The sequence below is a fragment of the Pteropus vampyrus genome, unplaced genomic scaffold, assembly GCF_000151845.1.
Source record: "Pteropus vampyrus isolate Shadow unplaced genomic scaffold, Pvam_2.0 Scaffold95, whole genome shotgun sequence".
In the NCBI taxonomy this organism is placed as follows: domain Eukaryota; kingdom Metazoa; phylum Chordata; class Mammalia; order Chiroptera; family Pteropodidae; genus Pteropus; species Pteropus vampyrus.
Window position 1 is genome coordinate 1273715 of NW_011888876.1, and position 24547 is coordinate 1298261.

The 24547-nt window shown below is 47.0% G+C and overlaps 1 protein-coding gene and 2 pseudogenes across 4 annotated transcripts in view; 2 read left to right on the top strand and 1 right to left on the bottom strand.

Moving 5' to 3' along the window:
- SPTAN1 (spectrin alpha, non-erythrocytic 1) overlaps positions 1-22975 on the bottom strand; it is a 48032-nt gene extending 25057 nt beyond the window's left edge. For 2 of the 4 annotated variants that reach the window (XM_011364177.2, XM_023532998.1), the window contains exons 1-26: positions 22714-22950; positions 21443-21568; positions 17915-18055; positions 17504-17650; positions 16048-16181; positions 15741-15885; positions 15507-15661; positions 14773-14908; positions 14231-14332; positions 13288-13425; positions 12631-12741; positions 11728-11805; positions 11434-11589; positions 11012-11216; positions 10300-10481; positions 9702-9945; positions 9392-9514; positions 8677-8894; positions 7758-7850; positions 7272-7406; positions 5964-6112; positions 4857-4916; positions 3490-3688; positions 2215-2319; positions 1805-1828; positions 810-845 (exon numbers count right to left, since the gene is read on the bottom strand). In XM_011364177.2, the coding sequence (XP_011362479.1) occupies positions 810-845; positions 1805-1828; positions 2215-2319; positions 3490-3688; positions 4857-4916; positions 5964-6112; positions 7272-7406; positions 7758-7850; positions 8677-8894; positions 9392-9514; positions 9702-9945; positions 10300-10481; positions 11012-11216; positions 11434-11589; positions 11728-11805; positions 12631-12741; positions 13288-13425; positions 14231-14332; positions 14773-14908; positions 15507-15661; positions 15741-15885; positions 16048-16181; positions 17504-17650; positions 17915-18055; positions 21443-21568; positions 22714-22950 (3579 nt within the window). Of the gene's footprint in view, positions 1-809; positions 846-1804; positions 1829-2214; positions 2320-3489; positions 3689-4856; positions 4917-5963; positions 6113-7271; positions 7407-7757; positions 7851-8676; positions 8895-9391; positions 9515-9701; positions 9946-10299; positions 10482-11011; positions 11217-11433; positions 11590-11727; positions 11806-12630; positions 12742-13287; positions 13426-14230; positions 14333-14772; positions 14909-15506; positions 15662-15740; positions 15886-16047; positions 16182-17503; positions 17651-17914; positions 18056-21442; positions 21569-22713 lie in introns of all 4 variants that reach the window. The other 2 variants (XM_011364176.2, XM_011364178.2) reach the window with 2 other exon arrangements.
- Positions 1150-1268, top strand: LOC111742483 (annotated as a pseudogene).
- On the top strand, positions 3221-3334 carry LOC111742527 (annotated as a pseudogene).
- Positions 22976-24547: the final 1572 nt, after the last annotated feature.

The following is a 24547-nucleotide window of genomic DNA, read 5'->3' on the forward strand; positions in this document are numbered from 1 at the left end:
ACCCCCCTCGCAGGGCTGGTGGCGGGAGGCTTTTTTGTTTCTAGGTTTTCATGCGTTCTTCCCATCTTAGGAAAAATGCCCTTTTAAAGTAGAAATCTGCTCTTACTTGCCTGCCGATAACTCAAGCGACGTGCTCCTGAAGCGCTGGGTCAGGAGGAAAGAAGCTAAGCATGTAGGATGTGGGCAGCTAGCTGCAGAATCCTGGCTAGAAACACCGCATACAAAAAAAGCCTCTCTCCTGTGCTCCTGGTCAAGCTCCAGCCCGGCCTCGCCTGGAACGACGGCCGCTCTAGCTGGTAAACACCTGGACACCTCTTATTCCTCCCTTTTCACCTTCTCATCTCCCTCGGGATTCAGTGTCTTCTGGGCAGCCTTTCGTGGGCCACAGAGAAAGTGGTCAGGCAGACTACGAATGACTCTTTCCTCCCCTTTTCGTTCTCGGTCCTTTTCTTGTTCACGTCATGTCCTTTTGGGCTGCAAACCTACGAGTGGACCACGCCCGACTACGCAGTGCCACCTCTGCGGAGTCCATTCTGGCAGCAACGTGGGGAATAAATGCCATCTAAGTGGACTCGTCCCCGAGCATCTGCGTCGGAACATTCTAGCTCTGTCTATTCATCAACACGTTTTAAGAGAGAACAGATTCAAAAAATGCAGGGTCAGAGAGAAACCAGCCCAAACGAGTCCAGAAATGACCAAAGGTTCAAAACAAGCCTGAATGCTCAGGAGCAGGCACGCCGGAAAAGGACATAAAATACTTTTGTTCCCATACCACCTCTGGAAACAATTATGTGCAAAGGAGTTCTTACCTTCCAGGGGGAGGCTGTCTTGGAATCGGTGTCATCCTAGTCAAAGGAGGAAGAGTTTAGGCAGCCATGCAATTGACACAAACAACACCCCACCCTTCCTTCTAATGAACCCAAACAGCACTTAGAGGTTACCATTGGGTGAGAGCAAGCTGCAAAGCTGCTTGAGGAAAATGAAGCAAACAAATAGGAGAGAAAAATTCTGTTCATGCCGAAAAAATGAGAAAATTTGAAAACGACCAACTCATTTTCATATGATTCTTTGAAAAAAGGTAATAAATAAACCAAAAAGATTAAACGCTTTTTTAGAAAACCAAAGAGATAATAACTTCATTGGTCTCTAGTCTACGGCCATGCCACCCTGAACAAGCCCGATCCCGTCTGATCTCGGAAGCTCAGCAGGGTTGGGCCTGGTTAGTACTTGGATGGGAGACCACCTAGGAAGACCAAGTGCTGTAGGTGTAAAAAATAAAAAAATAAGGGATTATAAACTGACGAGGTCCTTACAATCTGTAAGGTCAACCAAGGGTTGCCTCGCCTAAAAAAAAAAACAAAAAAACAACTACACTGGTCTCTTGGAGAATGGCAAATAGAAATCAATGTACCAATTTGCAAGGTGAAGAGATGAAGGTATACCAAAAATGATGAAAGTAAGAAGAAATACAAATTAGCAGTTGCAAATAGTCATGGCTGTAGAGTACAGCATAGAGGATGTAGTGAATGTTACTGTAACTCTGTGTGGGTGGTGCCAGATGGGTGCTAGAGTGACTGGGAACATCATCTCATAAATTATATAAACGTCTAACCATTGCACTGTACACCTAAGACTAAAATAAAAAAAGTAACCGACGTCTGCTATTTCTTTCCCAGATTTTTACACACAAAGGGCAGGTCTGAGGTTCAGGAACAGAAATCCTTAAGAGGCTCTTGACTTGATATTCTTCCTAAAGTCTATGCCGTCTCACATTCGAGTTCCACATGAAGCACCTGGGACTTACCCTTGGCATCATGCCATACACCTCCTACAAAGAAAAAAGGAAATAAGCGTTAATATTAGAGGAAACACACAGCTCTCAGTAACACTCGCTGTTGTCAACCTGGAGACACAGGACGGTTAAGAAATGACGGACAGCCCACCTGGAGATACCAGTAAAGCCTTTTGTTTAAGGAATGAATGAGTTTATTATCAGTTAAAAGCTACAGAAATATGAAACAACTTTCACAATATTTAACGGGTATAAAAAGAAAACAGGAGGCGTTCTCCTTGCTCTGTGAAGGTGAGGGAGACTAGTGCACGGAAGAGAAACACGGAGGACCTGACCTACACTCTGGGCTATGAAAAACACAGGAAGGAACCAAGCTGCTTCCTCATGGCAACAGAGCCTCAACGCAAGATCCTGATACCTACCTGCTGCTGGACTGCCTGCACCTCCTCTGCCATGAGACCTTCAGACTCCAGGTCTTCAGCCACCTTGTTGATGTCTTTCAGCCGTGACTCATTGGCCTTCAGATCCTTTAAAGCAAAAGCCATAACTAAGACTCACAAGAGCAAGCTGAAGAAGGAAGGTGACAGATCTTCATGAGCTACAGTTTGTGCCTATAAAATTGTGCCTGTTCAACAGGTATCCTATGAATTAGTTATTCTATTTCTCGACAGTGACATAAATCAGGAAATCCTGATTTAAGAATACAATTGGGTATTGAAAATAGTCGGTCTCAATTTTACTTAATAAACTGTAGTTAACAAATCATCATTTTGGTTGAATGGAGATCTTTAAAGAGCCTTTCTTGGGAACGAAGACACGATGACTAGAATGCGATGACATTTTAATGCTAGGCGCTTTGGGAGAAAAACCCCCAAACTCATTTTAATTGGTTATAAGAATTCTTTTAAACCAAGAAATGCATAAACCAAATGCGGAACATGCATGGGATGCATTACTATTTAGCCACAAAAAGTAGTGGAGTAGTAACGTGCTACAAAGACGAACACTTGAAAACATGCTCAGAGAAAGCAGTCATAAATAGCCACATATGATCCCATTCATAGAAAACGTCCAGAATACGTAAATCTGGAGACAAAACGCAGACCTGCGGGTGGCCGGGGCTGGAGTGTGACGGGGATGCCTGCTTAATGGCGCATGCTTTCCTTTTGCAGTGATAAAAGTGTTTTAGAACTCTTAGAGACTGGTGATGATTGCACAAACCTGTGACTATACCAAATGCCTCCAAATCGTATACTTTAAAATAGCTACCCGTGTGTTATGTGAATTTTACCCCAACTGAAAAAAAATATTTTTGCGCATTTCTGTATTTTCGGGTTAGCAGAGTCCTAAACCAACATGAAGAGAAACTGCATGTACTTCCTTGGAACTAAACCGACCCAAGAGAAGTCTGGGTTGAAGTCATTTAAAGTCTACAGCCATGCCACCCTGAACGTGCCCGATCCTGTCTGATCGCGGAAGCTAAGCAGGGTTGGGCCCGGTTAGTACTTGGATGGGAGACCACCTGGTCAGGTGCTGTGGGCATAATAATGAATAAACAATAAAATAAAATCATTTAAAAATAGCTACACAGACGGCAGAATATAATTTATGCAATTTTCACTCTAGTGATCTGTGGTCGAAAGTTAAGACAACCGTTCTTAAAACGATTTCCTGGCTCAGCTGCAAGGCCCCCGCACCTTCTGGAAGTCGTCGAACTTCTTCTGCAGCACTTCGACCTGCTCCAAGTCCGCGCCAACCTCTTCACTTGTCAGAGCCGCTTCCTTCTCGTTGATCCACTGCTGGAGCTCGTTCGCTTCACGGAACAACATAAACTTCTTACAACTCTTCTCCAACATGCCTTTCCGCTTCTCACCCAGTTCCAGCAAAGAATGGTATCTGACAGCATTCGAGAGGGGGACAAGAGAGGGCAAGGACGGCAGTTAGCTCCCTACAGAGGCTCTACCCCTAACATCGAGGAAGCCACCAGGTGTCTCCGAGATGTGGCTCCAAGGCGATGGGTGGAATGAGAATGCCCTGGTGACCATGTACCAGAACGCAGATGAAGATGAAGAGCCTCAGGTCCCACTATTGCCACCGGGATAAGCACACGTGTTCTGCTCACCACTGGGTGTCTACGACAGCCAGGCACAGGCATCCCTGGGCCAACTGCGCACTTATGACATCACAACCACAAATGACGGAGACCCAGCGTTTAGCACAGAAATACAGGGTTCATGCAACTACGGCTCAGAGGTGAGATGAGTCTGCTGGGCATGACGTATAGTGTTCCTCCTCTCTCATAATTTATTCTCTGAGCAGCCCTCAGGCAGTGGGGGAAGGCACAGAGCTTTAAATAGCCTCACATGAAAATAAATAAATAAATAAATAAATAGCCTCATACAGCATGTTAGTAACTCTGGAACGGCAGGAAATGTCTGAAACGATACATTCATTTCTCGGAAAAGTGTTGCCAACTTCAGAAGGAAAATCGGGTAGGATACGGAGTATCTGTACCTTTTCATTAGCTAGAAAATTCCGTAAGAAGAATCCAAGAATATTCTAGCTCTTTGGAACTAAAAATACAAAAGACTGAACTCCTGTATCTTTGGAGATATGAAAGGACAAACTCGGTAACAGTTAAAAAAATAAAGATCTAGAATCACCATTGCATCTGAGCGTCTCAAAATAAAATAAAAAAGCAACGAGTTATGAAGCAGTAGAGTACTTTAAAGGGAGGCATTTCCCTTCCTTCCAATTAAGGAACACTAGAGAACCAGCCCTCGGGTTTGCGGCTGACAGTAGCTGGTCCGCCACAGTAGGCGACGGGGGGAACCAACACCATTCTGAACACACAGCTGCACACGGAAGCAACCAAGGGAAGCAGCGGCCGTCAACTGACACAGCTTCACCGACACCTGTCCCTGCGTGAGCCAAAGCCGCAGCGCAGAGACGCGGTCCCGCCCACCACCTCGTCTCTCTGGTGACCGAGTGCCCTCACGAGAAGCGGCAGGGACGGGCAGCAGAGCCATGGACACGGGCGCCCAGCGAGGCCACGCCTACTCACAGTTCTTCCACCTGTTTCATACGCAGGGACACACTGCCGGCCTCCTTAGTTATGCGTGTCCTGCACAGAGGGGCACAGCAAAAGCATGCACAGATTAGTGGGTCCATCCACAGGGAGAAGCGGTGGCTCCAACTGGTGCCGGGATGGTGGATGCTCCAAGGGGGGAAAATTAAGGAGCCATTCAAAAGCTCTCGGAAGCAGGCCAGGCCATGAATAAAATCACAGTAGAGAAACAGCAGGATTTTTTAATCAGAGAAGTTAGTTCACCTTCATTTTCCTGAAAATTCTGCCATGGTTAAGGCAGTATGTTTTCCTGCGCTGGAAACACCAGTAACTCCACAGAGCAAGGCCAGGGAATAAAATGACAGCCCCAAGAAAACACTTTAACTCAGAGCTAATACACAACTTTGGTCATGTATCTGGTTCATTTTTTTGCTCTCATATTTATGATTCAGGCCAAAATCTCTCACTCATCTTAACAGTAACAGAAAAAGTCTCTGTAAGTGTACAAATAACTGATCTTTTCAGAAATCTCCAAGATCAGAAAAGTTCAGTTACTCTCAACTTGAGTGAACGTATATTCTGGATCTCTCCCAAGTGTCCAAAGCTGTTGATTCCACTAGTGGAGTTAGGTGTGCCCTAAAGGAGGGACACAGGTCAGGCCGGGGACCAAGGACAGAGCCATTACCAAATAAACTCTATCCTCAGAACACAAAGCCATGGGAGAGAGAGCAGCTCTCTAAACGGCCTTTTAAAAGGGGCAGAGCTGTACGGGTGTGGGACACCCAAACTTGTCATTTCAGAAAGCAGCTCCTGAACCGGAAGACAAAGGTTCAGATATTAACAATCAAAAAAATGCTGTTTAGGAAAAAAACAATGTGGGAAGAAAACAAAACAAAGGAAAATAAAGGTATGAGTCTGCAGTTCAAACAGGGTATTGTGGGTTAAAGGTGATGGGAAAGCAGGAAGAGTATGTCCCTGAGGGCAGATGGGGACCCAAAGAACGCTTGTTCCAGAAGCCTGAGGACACTGCCTAAACCTCGCTCCAGGGTGATGCAGATTACCCCGAGTGACACCTGGACCTTTACAATCGACTGTCGCCCTTACTGGTTGTCAATCTGCTCCTGCCGCAGCGCTATGCTGCCTTGCTCCTCCAGAAGGTTCTCCCGGGAGGCCGACTGGGCGGGGTCCAATTTCTTCACGTATGCAGCTGGCACGAAACCCTGGCGGTCGTTCACTTCCACCTTCCACCAGTCCTAAGGACACAAAGCGGGAGACTGAGCGCAAACTCCGTCCCCAAGAAAAGGCAACACCAAGGAGGCCTGCGTGTGTGTTCGCAAGCACACGCGACACACAGAGGAGAGCTCTAACCATGCTAAGAGGATCTTCTGTCCGTGTCACAGTCACTTGGCACAAGGACTGAAATTTCGGTCCCTTCGTGACTCGCCAAGTACGGAGAGGGTCAGGAATGAAGTGATGACACCCAACATGTAGGACGTCCTTCGCTTTGCTAAAACACCAGAGCTGTGCTATCCCGTAGCAGCCACTAGCCACGTGTGGCTACGTAACTTTCAATAAACTAAAATTAAACGAAAAACTCAGTTGCGCTTGTCAACTGGTGCTTGATAACCACACGAGGCTAGTAGCTACTGCGGGGCCAGCACAGACTTAGAAAATTTCTGCCATCACAGAAAGTTCTCCTGGACACCGCTGCTCTGGAATAACCCAGTCAGACCGGAGGGCTGGTTTAGGTTTAAATTAGCACCAACAGAAAGATACAAATTCCGGGTTTTCTCAAGCTCTCCCTACTAGGGTAAACTGAGGATGAGGAAATAAGGAGGTTCCCAACAATGGCTGAGCACACCTCTCCACCTCCCCAAGGTGGGAGGAAAGAGCCCTCGGGATGAGTCGGATAACATGTGGAGCACCGTGCACCCCCACTTCAAGGCCGCTGTCAAACCAGAATGTCAAGGAAGAAAGGCTGAGGAACCAGGCAGCATTTAACTCTGAGAAGAGTGTCTCGGGGTGACGGCACAGCTATCTTCAACTGTCTACTGTGGCCGTACAGCCGAGATTCCAAATGGCCGGACGCATGGATCTGCAGTTACGCACAAAATGACTGTCGCTTGCGAGGGAAGGAATTCCACCTGGAGGTGTTCAACCGTGAGAAGAGCTGCCGTAGACAGTCACACACCACGGGCAGGTGTTCAGGAAGACAGACTGACGACCTTCCCGATCATACATGATACGGGATAAACTTACATGATGTGGGACACTGATGAGGAAACTAACAGCTCTTCAAATGTGACATCAGCCCCACTTTGGGAAGACGCAGTCAATGACCCAACGACACCCAAATGAGCAAAATCGATGGTGTCGACGGAAAGACACACACAACCACTTTCTGCGCCTTGCCTTGTTGGTGCTGTTGAGCAAGGTGAGAATATCTCCCTTTTTCATGGTGACCTCTCGAGGACTCTTCTCCTGATAGTCATAGAGGGCCAAGACCAGCTCCTTCCCAGTCTCGTCATCCATGGGGGCCACTTGTTGCTAAAAAGCCAAAGGAAGGGCAAACAGAATTAAATTAAGGACGTTTATGACATGTCATGGAAGCACACGACAGAGTACAACATTGACGGCTGTACCAAATTTACCAAATACACGTTTATGAGCGTTTTTCTCTGACACTACCAATAAAACCTGATTCAGGGACTTCGGCTGTCCAATGTCTTTAAAAATCTCCTTCTAAACAGCCCATACACCTTTGTGGCATAAGACTTTCACAGTGAAGTCACAAGAACGTTGCCTGCGACCACGACACCTGCGGACAGGCTCTGGGTCCTGCCACTTCCGCTGCCTCCCACAAGTTACTAAAACTGCTGACAGTACAGCCACACTCACCCGGCAGGACTGCGCTTGCTCCCGCAGGGCCTGAATGCTGCTGCCGTAGGCGCTGAGGTCCGACATCAAAGCTTCGTGTTTCTTGAGGAGAGCCTGGAACCGAAATCACAGTGACGCAGTGCGAGGAGCCAGAGCCTCCCTCCCCAGCTGCCGCGCCAACGTGCCATTCTCCTCTTAAATCTTCAGTTATGTGATAACGTGACGCTTCCCTACCCCTTCCTAATAAACGTTCCATTTGGAGGAAATATTGTGACTTCAAGGATCTTTTCGGCCTGGCTTTACGTAACCATGCCATACTCGAAATACAAAAGGGAATGTAAAGACCAGCAGCAGCAACTGAGCAGTGAACCCATCACCCATCTTAAGAAGCAGGATCCAGGTTAAGTCGAAGCTGCCACATGTACCACCCTTGTGGAGGAGCGCCCCTTCCCTCGACACATTCGGTGCTGCTTCTTTCTCTACTACCGTTTTCAAAGCTTTTCAGTTCTCTCATCTCTTGGGAAAATCAAAGAACTCATGTCGCTATCCAACTCATTCCGGCTTTGGGGAAAGACTGGCAAAAAAACAGGTAGGCGCAGGGACTATGACTAGACCTTTATGAATAAAATTTAAGAGCTTCAGTCCAAAACCAGATAACTAACAAAAATTTGTGCTGATGTGCGCATGCGTGTAGTGGACGGAAAAGACAAGGAGAATGGCGAACGGTAACGGATGAAGGTGGGCGACAGGCAGCCTTCTTTCTCCTTTCGGTATGACTGAATTTCCATAATAAAAAGTGAAAAAAAAAAACCAAACTCGAAAACCCCTTAACAATCAATATGACGCTGTACCTCCCACACTTGGTCACTTTCCTAACCGGCCTTCCAGCCTGAGCCCCGGGCAGGTTCCCCGGCAAGCGCGACACGCCCCAAGCTGTCACCTCGGCGGAGTCCTCGTCCTTCCCGTAGTCGGTGCTACCCACGATGGGCTCCTTCTCCCGCATCCAGGATTCGGCCTCGTTGGCATCGGCGAAGTACTGTTGGGCCTGCAGCGAGTCCTCCAGGTCCTGCCGCCGCTGTGAAGCTTTCGACTTGAGTGACTCCCACTTCTGGTTCAGTTCGTTGAGCTTGGCCTTCACGTCCTCTGCGGCGAAATGGCCTGGGAGGCGGGTAGGGGAAGGGAGAACACAGAAAAGCATGGTGACGTGCTGCAGAAAGACAAGAAAGGTCTTCTGTGTGCTCACCTTCGTCTCTACACCTAGGTGAGCCAGGCTTCTTCGTGTTTCCAAATTTTATGACAGGCTTGGGTTTCAACCCTGTATCAGGTTTCTGCATTTTCTGCCTCCTCAAACCATGAGCTCTATCTAGACCTTAACAATCACGTCCCAAATTGACACCAGTGCTGCTTGTGCGAAGAAATAATAAAAGTAACGGCACCCCCATAGTTCTCAGCCACTGAGACTTACATCGTCAGGTGCTACTACCTCCATTTCACAGACAAGAAATTCACTCTCTAAGAGGTTAAGGTCTAGTCAAGGTCAAGGAGAGAATGGGGATGGTCTTCAACCCCATAGTCCAATCTGACTCAAGTCCGTGCACTTAACCTTCGAAGGACAAAAGCAAAGCGACTTTACCAGGTGATTGATAGGCACTCACCTTCCTCCACCATGGCATTCCCCTTCTGTGTAACTGCTTTGATGCGGGGTTCGTGTCCAGCAATTTCTGCCTGGAGGGCTTGGTGTTTCTTCAGAAGATTCTGGACTCCAATCAAATCTTTGCCTGAAAGCAGAAGAAACCACCCCTAGTCATCCAAGCCATTAAAGAAGTCAGCGCCATCACTTGCAGCTTCCACCACGGTTCCAGATTAACTAAAGCTTGACCCTGTTCATTAGACAAGCGTCCCTTCTAGGCCATAAGGATATAGCCCTTTCCCAGCTTGACTCCTATATGATGGAAGCAGACTAACCTCTGTTGGTGGACGCAGCAATGGGCTCTTTCTCTCGAATCCACGTCTCCTCATCCTCAACATCACGGAAGAGCTGCTGCAAACGCAGAGAATCAGCCAGCTTCTGCTTTCGGGCGATCATGGGTTCCTTGAGAGCCTCATAGCGAGCCACGAGGGCTTCCTGCTTCTTCTTGATGTTTTCGGCATCAAAATGGCCAGCATCTTGGAACTGGCGGGCCTGAATGGTGATGCCATCAATTCGATCCTGGGAGTGAGAAAGAAAAGCTTGAAGGCTCGGACCAGGGCTGGGCGACTCTATCCTGGACATTTCTAGGCCCACTTTACTACATCAAGTGTAGTTTCATGATATACAAAGAAAAACTAACAGTTCTTTTCCCGCCCCAGAGAGTACTCCTTCCACCATCTCTTGCTCTCATGCTGGGCTCCCAGGGAGCTCTGAGGGAAGACGGCTGAATCGCGCAGAATATGGGGTTATCTAAGAAAAGCAGCAACATTTCATTGCCCCCCAAACAGGTCTGGTCTTGAATTACCTAATGTCCTTCAGGCCTATCATTTCTGTACTTTCTGGCCCGAGAAGAGGTCCCGGTCTGCACTCTACCTGGTGGGCGGCCACATCGGCCTCCAGCAGCGCATGCTTCTTCTGCAGGTTCTGGACGTTGGTGAGATCTTTGCCATAATCGTCTGAAGCCAAGTGACCTTCCACCTCATAGAGCCACAGTTCAATATCCTCGACGTTGCGGTTAAACTGCTGTTGCTGGTTAGCCTCGCGGAGCTTTATTCCTAGTCAGAGGCAAGTTTGATTTTGTTTGTTAACACCCTGCCAGCAATACGGCTCACACACGATGTATCTTAGTGAAGGACTACGAGTCAGACTGCAGTTACTGCTTCACCTCTACCACAAAGGCGAAGGAAAACTGCAACCTCCACTTAATGCTGACTTGGAAGTTGTTTAAAAAGCATTCTACCCCGCAGGGGATCAGGTCTTTGAGAATTATTAAGAATTGAGAACTGTTAAAAGCCCTTGGCTCATGGATTTTTAGTGATTGATGAGGCCTGATTCGGTCAGGGCCGGTGGCCCAATCGTCCCCTTCGCACTCAGGCTCCCCCACCAAGCACATGCTCAACCGCATTTACCAAATCAGCAGGACAGCAAGAACCCAAGGCGGTGACCCCCATGTGAAAATGAGCCCGCACACCCAGGCCTGCACCCCACCTTCCTGCATGGTGCACGTCCCTCAGACACGTAACCGGGAAGGACCGGTTAATTCCCTCGGTGCTGCTGTCAAGTCTGGTGACTCAGCCTCTCCTACCTTTCAGTTCAGTGGCCTCCAGCAGTTTCTTCCACAAACTGATGACTTCGTTCATACGAGCCGCCACTTCGTCCTTGGCGTAGTGATTGACGTCGATCAGCTTCTGCCCAGCCTTCTCCAGGGCATCGATGCGGCTCTGGTTCGCTGAGAGCTCAGCCTCAAAGGCCTGATGCTTCTGGACCTTTCCTTGTAGGTTGGACGGGTCCTGCCAATAAAGAACGAGCTCTGTCTTGAACCTGAGTAGGTTACCTCACGTAAATCTCAAATTCTCATCTTTAGAAAGGGATGCATAAAACGGTCAGCTGACACTCATTAGTGCAGGTTTTGGATTTCCCTAGTTCTCGTTTTAGCTACACTGTATCGGCGGAGCTGTGTTTAGCTTACTAACTCAGCGCTACACGGCAATGTTAACAATACGTTACTTTGTAAGCTTCATCCGTGGCAGTTTTCATCTTCTCATTGACCCAGCTCTTGAGCTCATCAGAATCACGGAGAAATTGCTGCAGGTGGAAGGAATCGGCCAGCTGGGCGCGGCGACACAGGGCTCTCTCGTGAAGGGCATTGCGGCGGCTCAACAGCTGGAAGACAGGAATCCATGTGAGTCTCTGGTACTTACTCCTCCGAAGATTCCCAGCACAAGAGGCTACACTGCAACCACTGCCTTAGGAAAGACACCCATGCACAGACGGAGGCGCATAAAGAATCTCGGAACTTACAGCGTCACGGCGAGTAGCCACGTCTTCCATGGCATAGTGGTTGTTCTGAATTAGCTTGGTTGCGAATTCATCCAGTGCCTAGGAAGGAAGAAACGTCCTTCACTGGGAGGCAGAATATTCCACAGCTTGGCCTCCCGAGGAAAGTAAGTGCTGAACAGGTCACAAAACACTCTAAACTTTAACACAGGCCAGGGTTTTCACTCTAGAGTTTTCTAAGACAACATTTATCCCCAAAGTTTTGAGCTGCTGTTTGATGTCGTCAGTCAGACATGACATTATCCTGGCTCCATTCAAGACTGGAGACGTCAGCTGCAGCACGATCCAACCGGGGTCAGATCGCAGCGGTCTCCAACCTTTTGGGTACCAGGGATCGGTGCTCATATGAGGATCTAGTGCCTGAGGATCTAAGGTGGAGCTGAGGCAGTGATGCTAGCGCTGGGGAGCGGCTGCAGATACAGATGAAGCTTCACTCGCTCGCCCACCACTCACCTCCTGCTGTGTGGCCTGGTTCCTAACAGGCCATGGACCAGTACCAGTCTGCAGCTCGGAGTTTGGGGACCCCTGAGATACAGATTAAAAACCTTCCGATTCCTACTTCTAAGCTCTGTTTCCACCGGGAAAGACGCTCTTATGTCAATTCTTTTTTTATGTTAACTCTTAACTACTTTCAGTCAAAGGTAAATCTCAATTTGGAGGTTTACATCCGGAAAACGCCTTCGTTCTATAAAGTCATGTTGTCTCCCCGTAATGGTATATCGTCGTCACCCTGAGATTTTAAGCACCCACAGGAGTGCCTTGCACACAGATCCCTCATCAAATCTGTTCAGAAGCCTTTCAGAAAAAGCAGCGCCTTCCGGCTTACTCCAGGGGGCATTTGAAGGTGCTGACGGCAAGGGGCCTTACCGTGATCTTTTCCTCCTGGGCACTGAGGGATTTCTCGAAGTCCTCGTGCTTCTTGAGAAGCGCTTCCACACTATCCAAGGAATCTCCCAAGTCTTCGTTCAGCAGGAAAGCCTGGCAAAAGGGAACAAAGTGTTCAGAAGAACGTCCTGTTCCTTTCAACCCTCGAGGAAGGAAAGCAAAAGACGTTTTGGCCAAAACACAAAAAGAAGGCAAGTGATTCTTGGGCTATAAAACTTCTAAGACCTCTTCCAGGAATCCCAGAACCCTTTAGATTCCTTTAAAACTGATCTGATGACGGCAGAGGATCCCCGGCCCATGTTCTGCTCACGCTTTTGTCAAACAGCGTCTGTGACTTCTATTAGATTTAGATTATGCATAATGCTAAGGTTTAAGGAAAACGATCTCTGTAATAAAAAAAATTTTACACCATCACCCTCATCTGAAAAACTGGAACCGTTCCTGAGGGCCTGGCCACTGCCACGGCAGGGAGAAATAAAGGCAGAGGTGACAGAAGCTGGCTCAGTGTCCCCCTCCTTCGTTTGACTGAGAACTGAAATGGTAATGACTACCTAGCCCAAATAAGCCAGCTGAGAAGCAGACGAAACAGAAACAGAGACCGTTGCTCACGGGGTAGCGAGGTTTCTGCCTGGACGTTACCTCTTGTTTGCTCATCCAGTTGTCCACCTGCTCGGTGTCGCGGTAGAAGAGCTGCAGGTCCATGCACTGCTCGTACTGCTGCCGGCGCAGCTCCCACAGCTGCAGCAGGGCGGCTCGCTCCTCGGACAGCACGGTCAGCTTGGAGGTGGAGGAAACACAGGCAGTCGGGAAAAGTCAGTCCGGAGGCCTTCGGGTCAGACACGAAGGCTGCCCCGGAATTGCTAATCCTCACGCTCATCTGCAGGCCTTTCTTCTGATGCACGAAGGGCAAGAATCACTAGCACTCATACGTGCCAGCCTGAACAGCTTGCACGTTTACGCTGAATATAAGAGCGATGTCCCTGTTCTAATTAATCTAGGATTAATTTATTGCCACGTTATCACACACGATTTCAGGGAAAAACATCAAGGAAACTCTACACAGAAAACTCCGAGGCCTCTACCTAAGAGTGAGGCCGTGTAAGCGGAGCAGGGACTCTCAGGTGACAAATGTCAACCGAGTAGGGACCCCACGATGTTAAAGAACCCGATAATGCACCCTGCACAGGTTTTAGGCTCCAAAACTTACGACAACAAGGTCATGAAATGCGTTCTTAGTCTAGATACAACGTTTAAAACTATATCATTATCTAACGATCCTCAGGCAACTTGATATTCAAATATACTTTGAAACTTCAGTATACGCGAATGATAAAAATGTGTTTCCTCTTAGCTCCAGTACCAATATAGAACTCAACTTCCTGCAAGTCTCCTTTAAGTAGGAAATGTGTTCAACTGCCCACTGGACACACATCTGCTTTTGCAATCTCTGGAGAAGCTGCTTCTTAACCTTCGGGCAAAGCTCTAAGTTTTCTCACACCCCATGGTGAACGCAGTGTCGAGACATTTAAGAATAGGTCACAGCTCTCACAGATGTTTAGAAGAGCCTTTTCTCTTCCCTTACCTTCTCCCTTACTTCATCGGAGGCGTAGTGACCAGCAGCAAGCAGGGCTTGCCCTGATCCGTCTGCGGATTTAAAGCTGTCTTCGTGAGCATCGATTTCGCCCTGTAAGGGAAAAAAGGCACAATCTATGCCCATGTTGTGCAAAAGAAAAATAAGTTGTTGAATTTCAAATAATTGCTAGAAATCAGAGTATCACACCGAGAATGAAGAAGAGAATAAAAGACACAGCCAAGTTTCCCCAAACCAGCCGAGGCCGTCAAACAGGAGAGCACCACGTACTAAGATGTCTTTTCCTAATGGCTTCTCAGGCCCTCTGTCAAACTCTGTGAAGCTGTCATACATTCCCAGGGTCTGAGCTCTGTTTTGTGTCCCAGCGGTCTATTTGTCTTCCTTGCGCCAAATGGATTTGTTTATTATGATTTTGATGCCTGATAGGGGAACTAACTACCCACGAACAACGTTTCAGCTACCTCGAATGTTAAGTGCTACACTGACACATTACGCGCTCACGTCTACTTCTGGAAGACCTTGAGAGACATTACCTTGTGCTCCTGGTGTCTGTCCAGAAGGGCTTCCGCCCCGGCCACATCATTGGCGAGCTCGTCTGCGTTGATGAGGGCTTTCATCTCAGTCACCCAGCTGGTGAGGTCGCGGAAGTCAGCAAGGAAACGCTGAAGCCTGGGAAAACCACAGAGAAGGCACCGGATGTTTGCAGTGGAGCTCCCAGAATGGACGATGCCTCCCTAAAGCTCGTAATGCTATGTTCTTAAAAGTCTGACAAACCATACAAACTCTAGTCCTGAGAGTATGGACTCTTTCAATGCAAAGGAAAGAAAGTCAATCTTTTAAAACTTAGGTTTTGTCATCACTATAATTCCACAGCCTTGTCTCTTATTTTCAACTTCCTTGTCGTTCCCAAGTTCACCCCCAGGTTAGTAAGCATTCGTTCCTTTCCGACCCTTTACTCCATTTTAACCAGATATTTCATATGCTGCTCACACCGCTAAGGACTACTTCTCATAACGCAGGGATATAGATTTGTGAAATTATAAATACCATGTGTGTATACACACACACACTTAGCTGCCAGTCCCCGAATAAATATAACACAGGTAGGAAAAAGTCACCTGCCCTTTCTCAGTATAGGAAACATGGCAGGGTATCCAGAAGCTCTCTTAGCACACGGAACTGACCCTAAACCCTGCCTGCCTCTCTCTCTTCTCTTAAAAAAGTCCACAACGATACGGGTTGCAGAGCACTGGAAGGTTATTCCTACCTGTACGAATCGTTGAGACGCGCGTGCCTCTCCGCCGCCAGCGTGCGGATCTGCTCCCAGTTCGTAATCAGCTCCTCGCGCTTCACTTGAATCTGCGTCGCGCTCAGAGGGTGTGACTGTTGCAGGCGGTCGGCCTCGGCACATAGGGCTTTGACCTAGAAAGCCACTCCGTCAGAACTGCTCTCCTGACCCCCAGGAACTCATTTAGAGAATCGGCCGCTCTCAAAACCCCACCTTGTCCTCCAGCGCAGCCAGATCCCTTTCCAAACCCTCGTGCTTCCGAAGCAGAGCCTGGACACTCGCCAGGTCTCGGCCAAAGTCATCAGAGGCCATTAACTGCTCTTTTTCCTTTATCCAGCTGATAGTCTCGTCCACATCCCTACGGAATGAAGGCTCCAGTTAGTCCAGACTTAGGACTGTCTAGAACTGAGAAAGCCACACTGCGCCGAGACGCAGTCAGCTCCCGCGTCTCATGGGCACGCCACACAGCCTACCCCTCTGAGCAGAGGCCCGTGCCCGGGACCCCGCTCCGGCTCGGTACCTGTTAAAGCGCTGAACCTCGGCTGCCCCAAAGAGCTTCCCCTGTCTCTGAAGAGCCAGACCCTTGAGCCGCTGCCAGGCTGCGTTCACTTCGTCCTGCTTCGTCTTGATCAGCTCCTCCTCGGGGTGCTGCTCCTGAACAAGGAAGAGTATGAGACAGTGGCTTTGGCCCACCGCCTCCGGCACCTCCGACTGGTCCCCTGGGGCTGGTTCCCTGAAGGATCCGCTTCGGCGAACCTTCACCATTCTGAAGAAATACTGGTTTTCTATGTGGAATGACGTAAAGCTCATTGAAACAGAGCTTCTGGTTCCTCTTACACAGAAAGGGGAGAGCCATCATCTGTCCCCTGGAGTAGGGCGGTGAGTCTACGGAGCAGTTATGTGCATCAGCGGCAAACCCTGTCTGCCTACACTTCAGCTGCAGACTTGCGGCAGCTTCACCCGTGTGCCGGGCTCGGCCCCCAGTGCTCGAAAACTTGGTCTTTCAAACGCACACAAGGCTGCTCGGCATTACTGCCCATAAACATGGTTTCCAGGGTTTGTTCCGACTTTAGCCGGGAAATACTTCTCTGAAAATATCCTTCCCCACCAACCACGTTTTATTTGTTTGTTTGAACAAGTAATAACGTCACGTAATAAGGTGGAGCATTTCGGGGTTCTGCGGTCCATTTGTCAGACCTGGGCTTGGCCTGCTGCTCTAGGCACAACCGTGGGCTGGCCCAGGATGCGGGTCGCACACCTGCCCCTGGGAGGGTGAGATGTTTCTGAGGAATGCTGGCTCTTCTTTCCCTTCATCACTGATCAGAAAGGAAGCAAGTACCAGACTGGTGCAGATCCATACATTTAAGGTTTGTACCCCTAAATAAAATCCCCCCAATGCAAAAATTGTCTGGTTCCTGCTACGTGAGGTCTTGGGAGCACTGACTCCTGGAGCGGAAGGTGAGACTAAGGAAGCAGCTAACGGGCCTGTACGCGCAGGCGATGGGGAGTGCTTGCCACACACGTCTCTCCCCTCTGAATGGCCCCACAGCTACCACGGGACGGGGCCATTCATTACAAGGCCCCCAGGCTCCCGAGAACACCCAGAGTGGAGCAGTCAGGCATCGGTGGACGCCTGCCAATCGTCAGAGGCATTCGCCACCACACCCTTGTCTGAGAAACCCTGACACCCAGCTTCGGCAGCCCAATAAAAGCTTTACTAAGCCCTATTCGAAAGTGGGTGGAGGAAACAGGCCAAATGAACTCTGCCCTTCCCGCTGTGACCACAAGTGAAAAAGCATCTTCTAATCTAGGAGTAATTAGTATCGCTGCCTTACTCAACTCTAAACTTTAAAACTCTTGGACGAGGTTATCAAAACTTCCTCACTCAGAAACTGGGGAACCAATCATCAAAACATTCTTCCGCAAACACCAGACAGTTAATAAAATGATGTTGTGAGACGCACAAATCTATTTACCTGAATGAGTTTGGCAGCAAACTGATTCACTTCGTTAACTCTTTCTTCGTGGGCAGCCATATCCGTCTGAAACTCTTCAAATTTCTTCTGTAAAACTTCCACATGCTCCAGGTCCTGGCCCAGCTCCTCAGAAGTCACAATCGCTTCCTAGTCAGGGACCATAACAGAGCTGGAGTCACCAACCAACGCTTGGTAACACTGGCCCCCAGAACTTAGGAGACAGGCACACAGGTGTCTGTCTCAGAGACGCTGAGTTTCAGAGTTACAGATGAGAACAGACCAGAGGGGAGCTGGGGACACAGCAGTCCCGCAGCTGCTCCCGCTAACACCGGCTGTCGAATGCAGATCGGGGGAGCCGACCTCCATCCTTTCTGGAAGGTGACCTAGCAAACCTTCCTTCTCAAAACGCACCTTGTCATTGATCCAGTCCATCACATCCTCACATTCTCGTAAGTACTGCACTAGCTTCTGGGCCTGCAGTAGTTTGATTCCTTTCTCCCGCATTTTCTCCAAAAGTAATTCCCATTGGCGGTGCAGCTCCATCAAACGAGTCTGGAGGTGAAAATTCAATCCCGTATATTACAACCATTTCTATGAGATCTGGCTCTTCCAGAGAGTCCCGATAAGTCAGAAACCTCGCGGATCTCTGAACAAGTCTTGAAAAAAGATAATCCCTAAACTGAGAGGAAATAGGAAATTTAATTGAGAACAGAAGAAAGCATTCATTTCATGGTGGTTTGGTAGGTCTGAGAGTATGAAATAATTGACCATTCATGGGTAAATTTATTCTACTTTACTTCAAGGGAATTATTAAATATGATTAGTTATCAATTGTTGATTTAATATTATTTGTAAGTATTTCCTTTTATTAGTTACTATCACTCAATTATTAAAGTGAGATTCTTAGACTATTGGAGCAGGAAAGATGAGGTATTAATGCCAGCAAATATTACTGAAGGATAATTCAGAATTCATGGAGGTAAAGGGAAAAAAAACAAAACAAGTAATCCCACAGACATCATAAAGGTCAAGAAATATTACAAGGCACAAGTAAATGGGACAACCTTAGCACAAAAGTAGAAAATACAGGGTCCCGAAACGTAATCGGCTATCAAAAAGGATTCTTGACAGAAAAGGTTTTGAAGTTTCTGTGAAAAGACAGTTTATGGTACAATAGCTCCCAGGTCAGGTCATTTCAAACTTCACCCAAGTGGCAGCCAGAGGCCCAAACATATTCACGTCCCAGCATCTTTGGGTTCTCACGGCACAGTCCTGTAAGGACTTGTCAACGACTGGGGGGAACTGACCATCAATTCAAGCTTAAGTGATGAGTTCTCGTATTCTGACCCAATCTCAAGGCGCTGATTGTGCCTGCCCAAGATACTGGGCCGTGAAACACTGCCAGACACAAGTAAAACGAACAGGAAATTTACACGCTAACAGAAGTCTAGGATCCACCCATGGTTGAGATGCCGCTCCCAGCAAAATGGAAACTTGAAAGGCATGGGATAATCAGCATGGGTGGATTCTCTCAGAAACAAGCTGGATGTTTCATGTGAAAGGAGAGAGCGGGGAGAGAAAAAAAAACGCTCACACGATTCACTTCCAGCACTACAATCACTTCCGCCACTGATGGTTACAGCTGGAACCCACCACTGGGGAGGGAGAGGCATTCCAAGGCAAGGGGGGAAAGGCAACCCACAGCAACTCAACACTCCACCTACTCGGATGTGGGACCCAATGTGGGTGGCGGTGACTATGGGGCGCCACGCTGTCCGGTACGGCGTGAAAGTCTAAACCAGTGACAGACAGGTTATCCAGGACGCACAGTCTCTGCACGCCACCCCCCTCCTCTGCGTTAACACTGCCTGTCAAACTATGTTACTGAGTTATGGGGCCAGATAAATTACCAAGCCAGGATCGCCATGGAACTGTGAGCATCAAAGTGATGAAATGAGAGTCCTTCGTTCAAATAAAAAGGCCACAGAAGGCGAAAGAAAACCTCATCCTCCAGTCAGCTGTCAGTCTCTCGCAAACTTCATTTTCACGGCCCCATAAAGAACCAGGGCCAGGCCTGTCCCCGCACTTTCCCATTCCTGGTGTGTCTCATCTGGTAAATACTGCGGGTGAGCGTCGGGATTCACAGGTTTACTACTGTTTGAGCGCATGAGTGGCCAGGGAGGCTGGGCCACTTAAAAAACACTCCGAGAGCTCACAGGGCGGAGGAGAAAGTCTGGTTCTGACTCAAGTGGACTTCTCAAGAGGGGCGTGAGCAAGCGGCCGGAGCTTCCAGAAAAGCGGCTGATAGAGGCTGTTTTCCCAGAGTGAATGGGGCTGCTCTGTAGTATTACAGCCAGGTGACAGATGGGGAGCCAGAGAAACAGATCAGGGGGAATTACAAAAGAAAGTCAACAGAAATTAAATATAGGCTGGAAAAATAAAGCAAATACTTGTGACAAGAGAAAAAAGAGTGGATCGAAATTCCAGTTCTGTCACCTATCAGCTGTAGAATTAGAGCGAGTTACTCAAACTTCTCTGAGCTTCAGTTTCAACCCTGTATCTGGGGATACTGGATGCCTTGCAAGCTTATTGTGCAGATTGCAAATAACACATGTCAAATTCCCAGCACAGTGTTCGCACATAAACGGCTGCTAATAGCTACCCCACAAAGAGTAGCTAACAGTACTTTCAAACGTCGCTTTAATAAGATCTCTTAGCGAGAAGAGGGTACTTCCTAATAGACCTGAATGAAGTGATCTTTGGGTCTACCTCTTTCTCGGATTAATTACGAAAGCCAACCACTTGATCTATTTCTCATGTTCTTCTGTCGCCTGGTTATACTACTGTAGAGCAGCCCCATTCCCTGTGGGAAAACAGCTCTATCAAGAAAATAATAAGGCGTGCTGATTTCATTTCTTATAAGCTGTATCCAAAATAATAGGAAAATGGCAGATAAATATTCGTATTTAATTGCAGAGACACATACTGCAGTATCCTGATAGGTTAGATGTTAATTAAATATTATGTGTCGTTTTATTTCCTATTTATAATCATTAGTAATAGTTAATTATTAATAATAAGCTTAAGACTAATTGCAAGTCTTTGATATGAGACTGCAGAGTATATCAGAGCAAGACAGACAAGTATTTATTAGGTACTATCATTAAATTATTAAAGTGGGATTAATAAACCCCTAGACCTGGGGGAATGAGACCTCTACAGTGGGTGTCAGGGACAGTTCCAGCCGGGGCTGAAGACCACGGCTTTCATCTAAATCTTCAGGATTGCCCTGAAAGGTAAAGGACTAAAAAGGCTGGTTCCTCAATGGAACGTGACTTCGGGTGACAGAAAACAAAAACATGAAGATCGCTGGGAAGTAAATCAAACTAAGTGTGCATACCTCATCCTTTTAAAGAGGCTTATTAAAGAGAAGAAAGATGAATTATTGCCCCAACTCCAATGAACTGGCACCAAACGAGCCAGAGATCTGGAGAGCAAGCTTTTCAGCAGAGACCCTTCTCTATAGTGTCTGTGGCTCACCCTATTTATCTCTGTGTCCTAATCCCTAAAGTCATCAGTTTCACTAATATGCTCGCCCATCTCATTACCATCTGTGAATTAAACGCTGACAGTTTAATTTACTGTAAACTTTAGTATAAGTGCTGCTGAAGCGAGCACTGCAAACTTTTTAAAAATATAGTCACATTCTAAATTGTTCTACGAAAAGAACATTAATTTCCTGTATATTCACTCTTGTTTATATTCATACTGAATCATATTACAAAGGCAGGATTTGGGCAACTCCTTTAGGAGACCTCATAAATTCTTTTAAAAAGCTAGAGAAGTCTTTTTCAGAACCCAAATTTATATGAAAGCATTAATCCACATTCTTCCACCAACCAGGTAGATCCACCCACACCAGGCCCTACTCTTACTCACCCTTATGGTTTCAGATGCAAAATGCCCTTCTGAGATCATCAGGTTTCCGGTTTCATCCAGCTTAACAATGGCTCCTGAGTTGGCCTGCACTTCAGCCTCAAAGGCTTGATGCTTCTGAAGCTTGCCCTGTTGGTGGACCACAAAGTGAGTCACAGATGCAACCACCAAACCCTCACCATTCTGTCTCCTTGGCCCCCATTATTCCTCTCTCCCCTACTGAATCTCACTCTCTCTAACTATATCACTCAGCATCCCACCCATCCCACCTGTTCCATCACTCCGATTACTCTGACGCATCTATACCGGCCCTCTGAAAGCTTGGCCACTGCGGACCACCAACTTTGCAGACGGCAAGATGCTACAAAATAGCTTAATGCTGTCGTCTACCAGGAAATCAGCTTTTACGTGGACATCCAATCCTTTCTAGAAAAATAGTACCATATAATAGTTTTCTTAGCACTTAGTGTTTACCCTTGAATAATTCACCCACATTCACTCACGATATAATATTTTTGGCTTGCTTTGGAAGCCACACTCTGATCTGATACATTCCATTCCTTCGTACTTCTTTTTAATCAAGTACTGAGCTGCAAAGGGGCTGGTACCGCCAGGCAGGGCTGGTACCTAAAGCAGAGTTCACCGTTTTCTTAAATGACTTTGACACATGTAGTGAAAAGACCCACGGGCCCAACTACTGCTCCATTTGCTAAAAAGTCTTTCACCAAAAATCAATGAGAAGAAAGGCTCTGTCTTGTTTTAAAAAAATAGCTTTACTGAGGTATAATTTACACCATAAAATTAACTTGTCTTACGTACAATTCAATGCTTTTTAAAGGCTTTGTGTTTGGTAAGATTTACTAATGAGTCACTAAAAGAGCCTCCTAACGATGAATTTTCACCAGCAATTACACTGTGAGCACATTTTTCTCAAAAAAAAAAAAAAAAAAAAAATGCAGTTCCAAGAGATTAACTCAGACCTTCCCTGAAAATGTGCTGAAGGCTCTCCAACGGCTGTGACGCAGTGGTTTGAGAACCATCAGCTTAAAGCATCCAGAAAAATTAAAACCTGCAAGATTCCACATTTGTCTTCACTAATACATACACTAAGGATTTTTCAGAATAGTGAGCCAGTCGGTTCTTATGTCTTATCTACATTCCTCTTGCTGCCCAATCACTCAAAGTCATAGTTAAATGACTTTATTTGTATAATTTTGAACAAAAACATCTGAGCCCTTGATTCTGGCACGAAGTCCCAGGGAGATCACAGGCACCTGCAAGTTGGTTGGGTCTTTGTAATTCTCATCAGACGCGATCTGAAGTTTCTCCTGAATCCATTTCTCCAGCTCCTCGGCATCTCTTTGGAAAAACTGGAATCGATAAGAATCTTCAAGCTTCTGGCGCCTAAGGGTTGAGAGCTCCTTGAAGCGGTGGTATCTGTCTAGGACCTGCTGCCGCCTCTCCTGGATGTCCTCTGCTGTTTCCAGCACTTTGACCCCACTTGGGTCCATTTTCTGGAAAGACAGAATGCCCTGGGGTCAGCACAAGACACCGAAATTGATTTAATGGAATTAGCCTCTCTGAAGGAAAGGAAGAAGAGAATTATCAGACAGCCCTAGTAGACAAATGAACTAAGAAGGTAGCCCCTTCTCAAGATCTAATGAAGCCTGGACCCTATTCCTTTGTGAAAAATGGCTATCCGCGCCCTGCAACACCTGCCTATATGGGTCTCTCAGAGGATGCCTATCTAACCTGGCATTAAAATTGGGTGAAAGATGTGAATAAGAGAACTATGGTTTATACCGTGAATTCTACACGAGCTTTAAGAATTCAAAGCTAACGCCGACATTGGTACATTAAAAGTTCTTTCATCTGATCTGTGCATTTCATTATGTGGAGATTAGAGAGAATCTACTCTTACTTAAATCAGCTTTTCTATTTTTCTAGAGCTCAGCCTGTTATTCAATGAAGTAAAGGGAATGATTATGAAATAACTGAGTCCTTAACGTCAGTAACCAACAGAATTTTCCTAGACAAAGTAGTTGATTTCTCAGTTACCCCCAAATGTCAATCCTACAAGTCGTCTTCGGGCTACCAGAAAGCCTGGACAATGAAGAGGCTTAGTCTCATCTGAATGCGCACAATTAAAAGAAAATCACAGTGTATCTTTAAAAAAAAACAAAAACACCTCCCGGTTATTTGGGAATGCGAGGAGACTACACAAGCCCAGCATCAATTTCAAGTTCACCACAAATGCAGGCTAATTGGGTAGATGGTCACTTCCCCCATAACAGTCAATCTGCTCCAACTTTAAAACCTCAGATTTCTGGAGAGTTTCAACAAATTTTTATGTCAAGAAGAAAGCCTAACCTATTTATAAGAAAATCCCAGAGTATGTCACCTGCTCGTATAGGGGATAAGCCATTTTATCCTCTAACCAAGGAAGGACCACAGAAGGAAATAGGAACAGACTAATGAGAAGGAGCTTCTAAATTTGTCTGTAACACAGGACTATGCATGAGCCACCTTCCCTCTCTATGGCTCAATTACCTAGAATGACTAAAAATGGCAGGTGAAAATGAGATGGCCTCGGGACCCTACTAAATTTAAAATTACATTCTACAGAGGTTCTGAGATTTGGTAAAAATGCAGACCAGGAAAGCTAATGGTGTCTGGGCCTGGCCCAGCTACTGAGAAAGGGGTAAACAGGCTAAGGATTAGGCGTGAAGCTGGTCAAAGTGGCCCCGCCCTCACATCCCCCTAGGAGCTAAACACCGCTGGCCAAGTGGGCGTTTTCAGCTCTTCAAGGATTAAAGCAGATCCAAGGGGCGGTAGGCACCTGATCACCTTGGAGGACCACCTTTCTATGAACAGACTAACTTCCTAGGAAAGAGACACGAGGGGCTTTGACCCGCATCATCATTCTTTCCAAATTATTCTCCATTTATTAACTGTTTATTTTGTTGTATGTTTTTCTCCCACAGTGTCCGATTTATTTATTTAACTATAAAAAGAAACATATTCTTTGCCACGTCAGGCCCATGCTTTAACACCCTTGATGGCTCCCATCTGAGAGAAGAAAGAATCCCCCTTTTGGGAGGCCTTTGA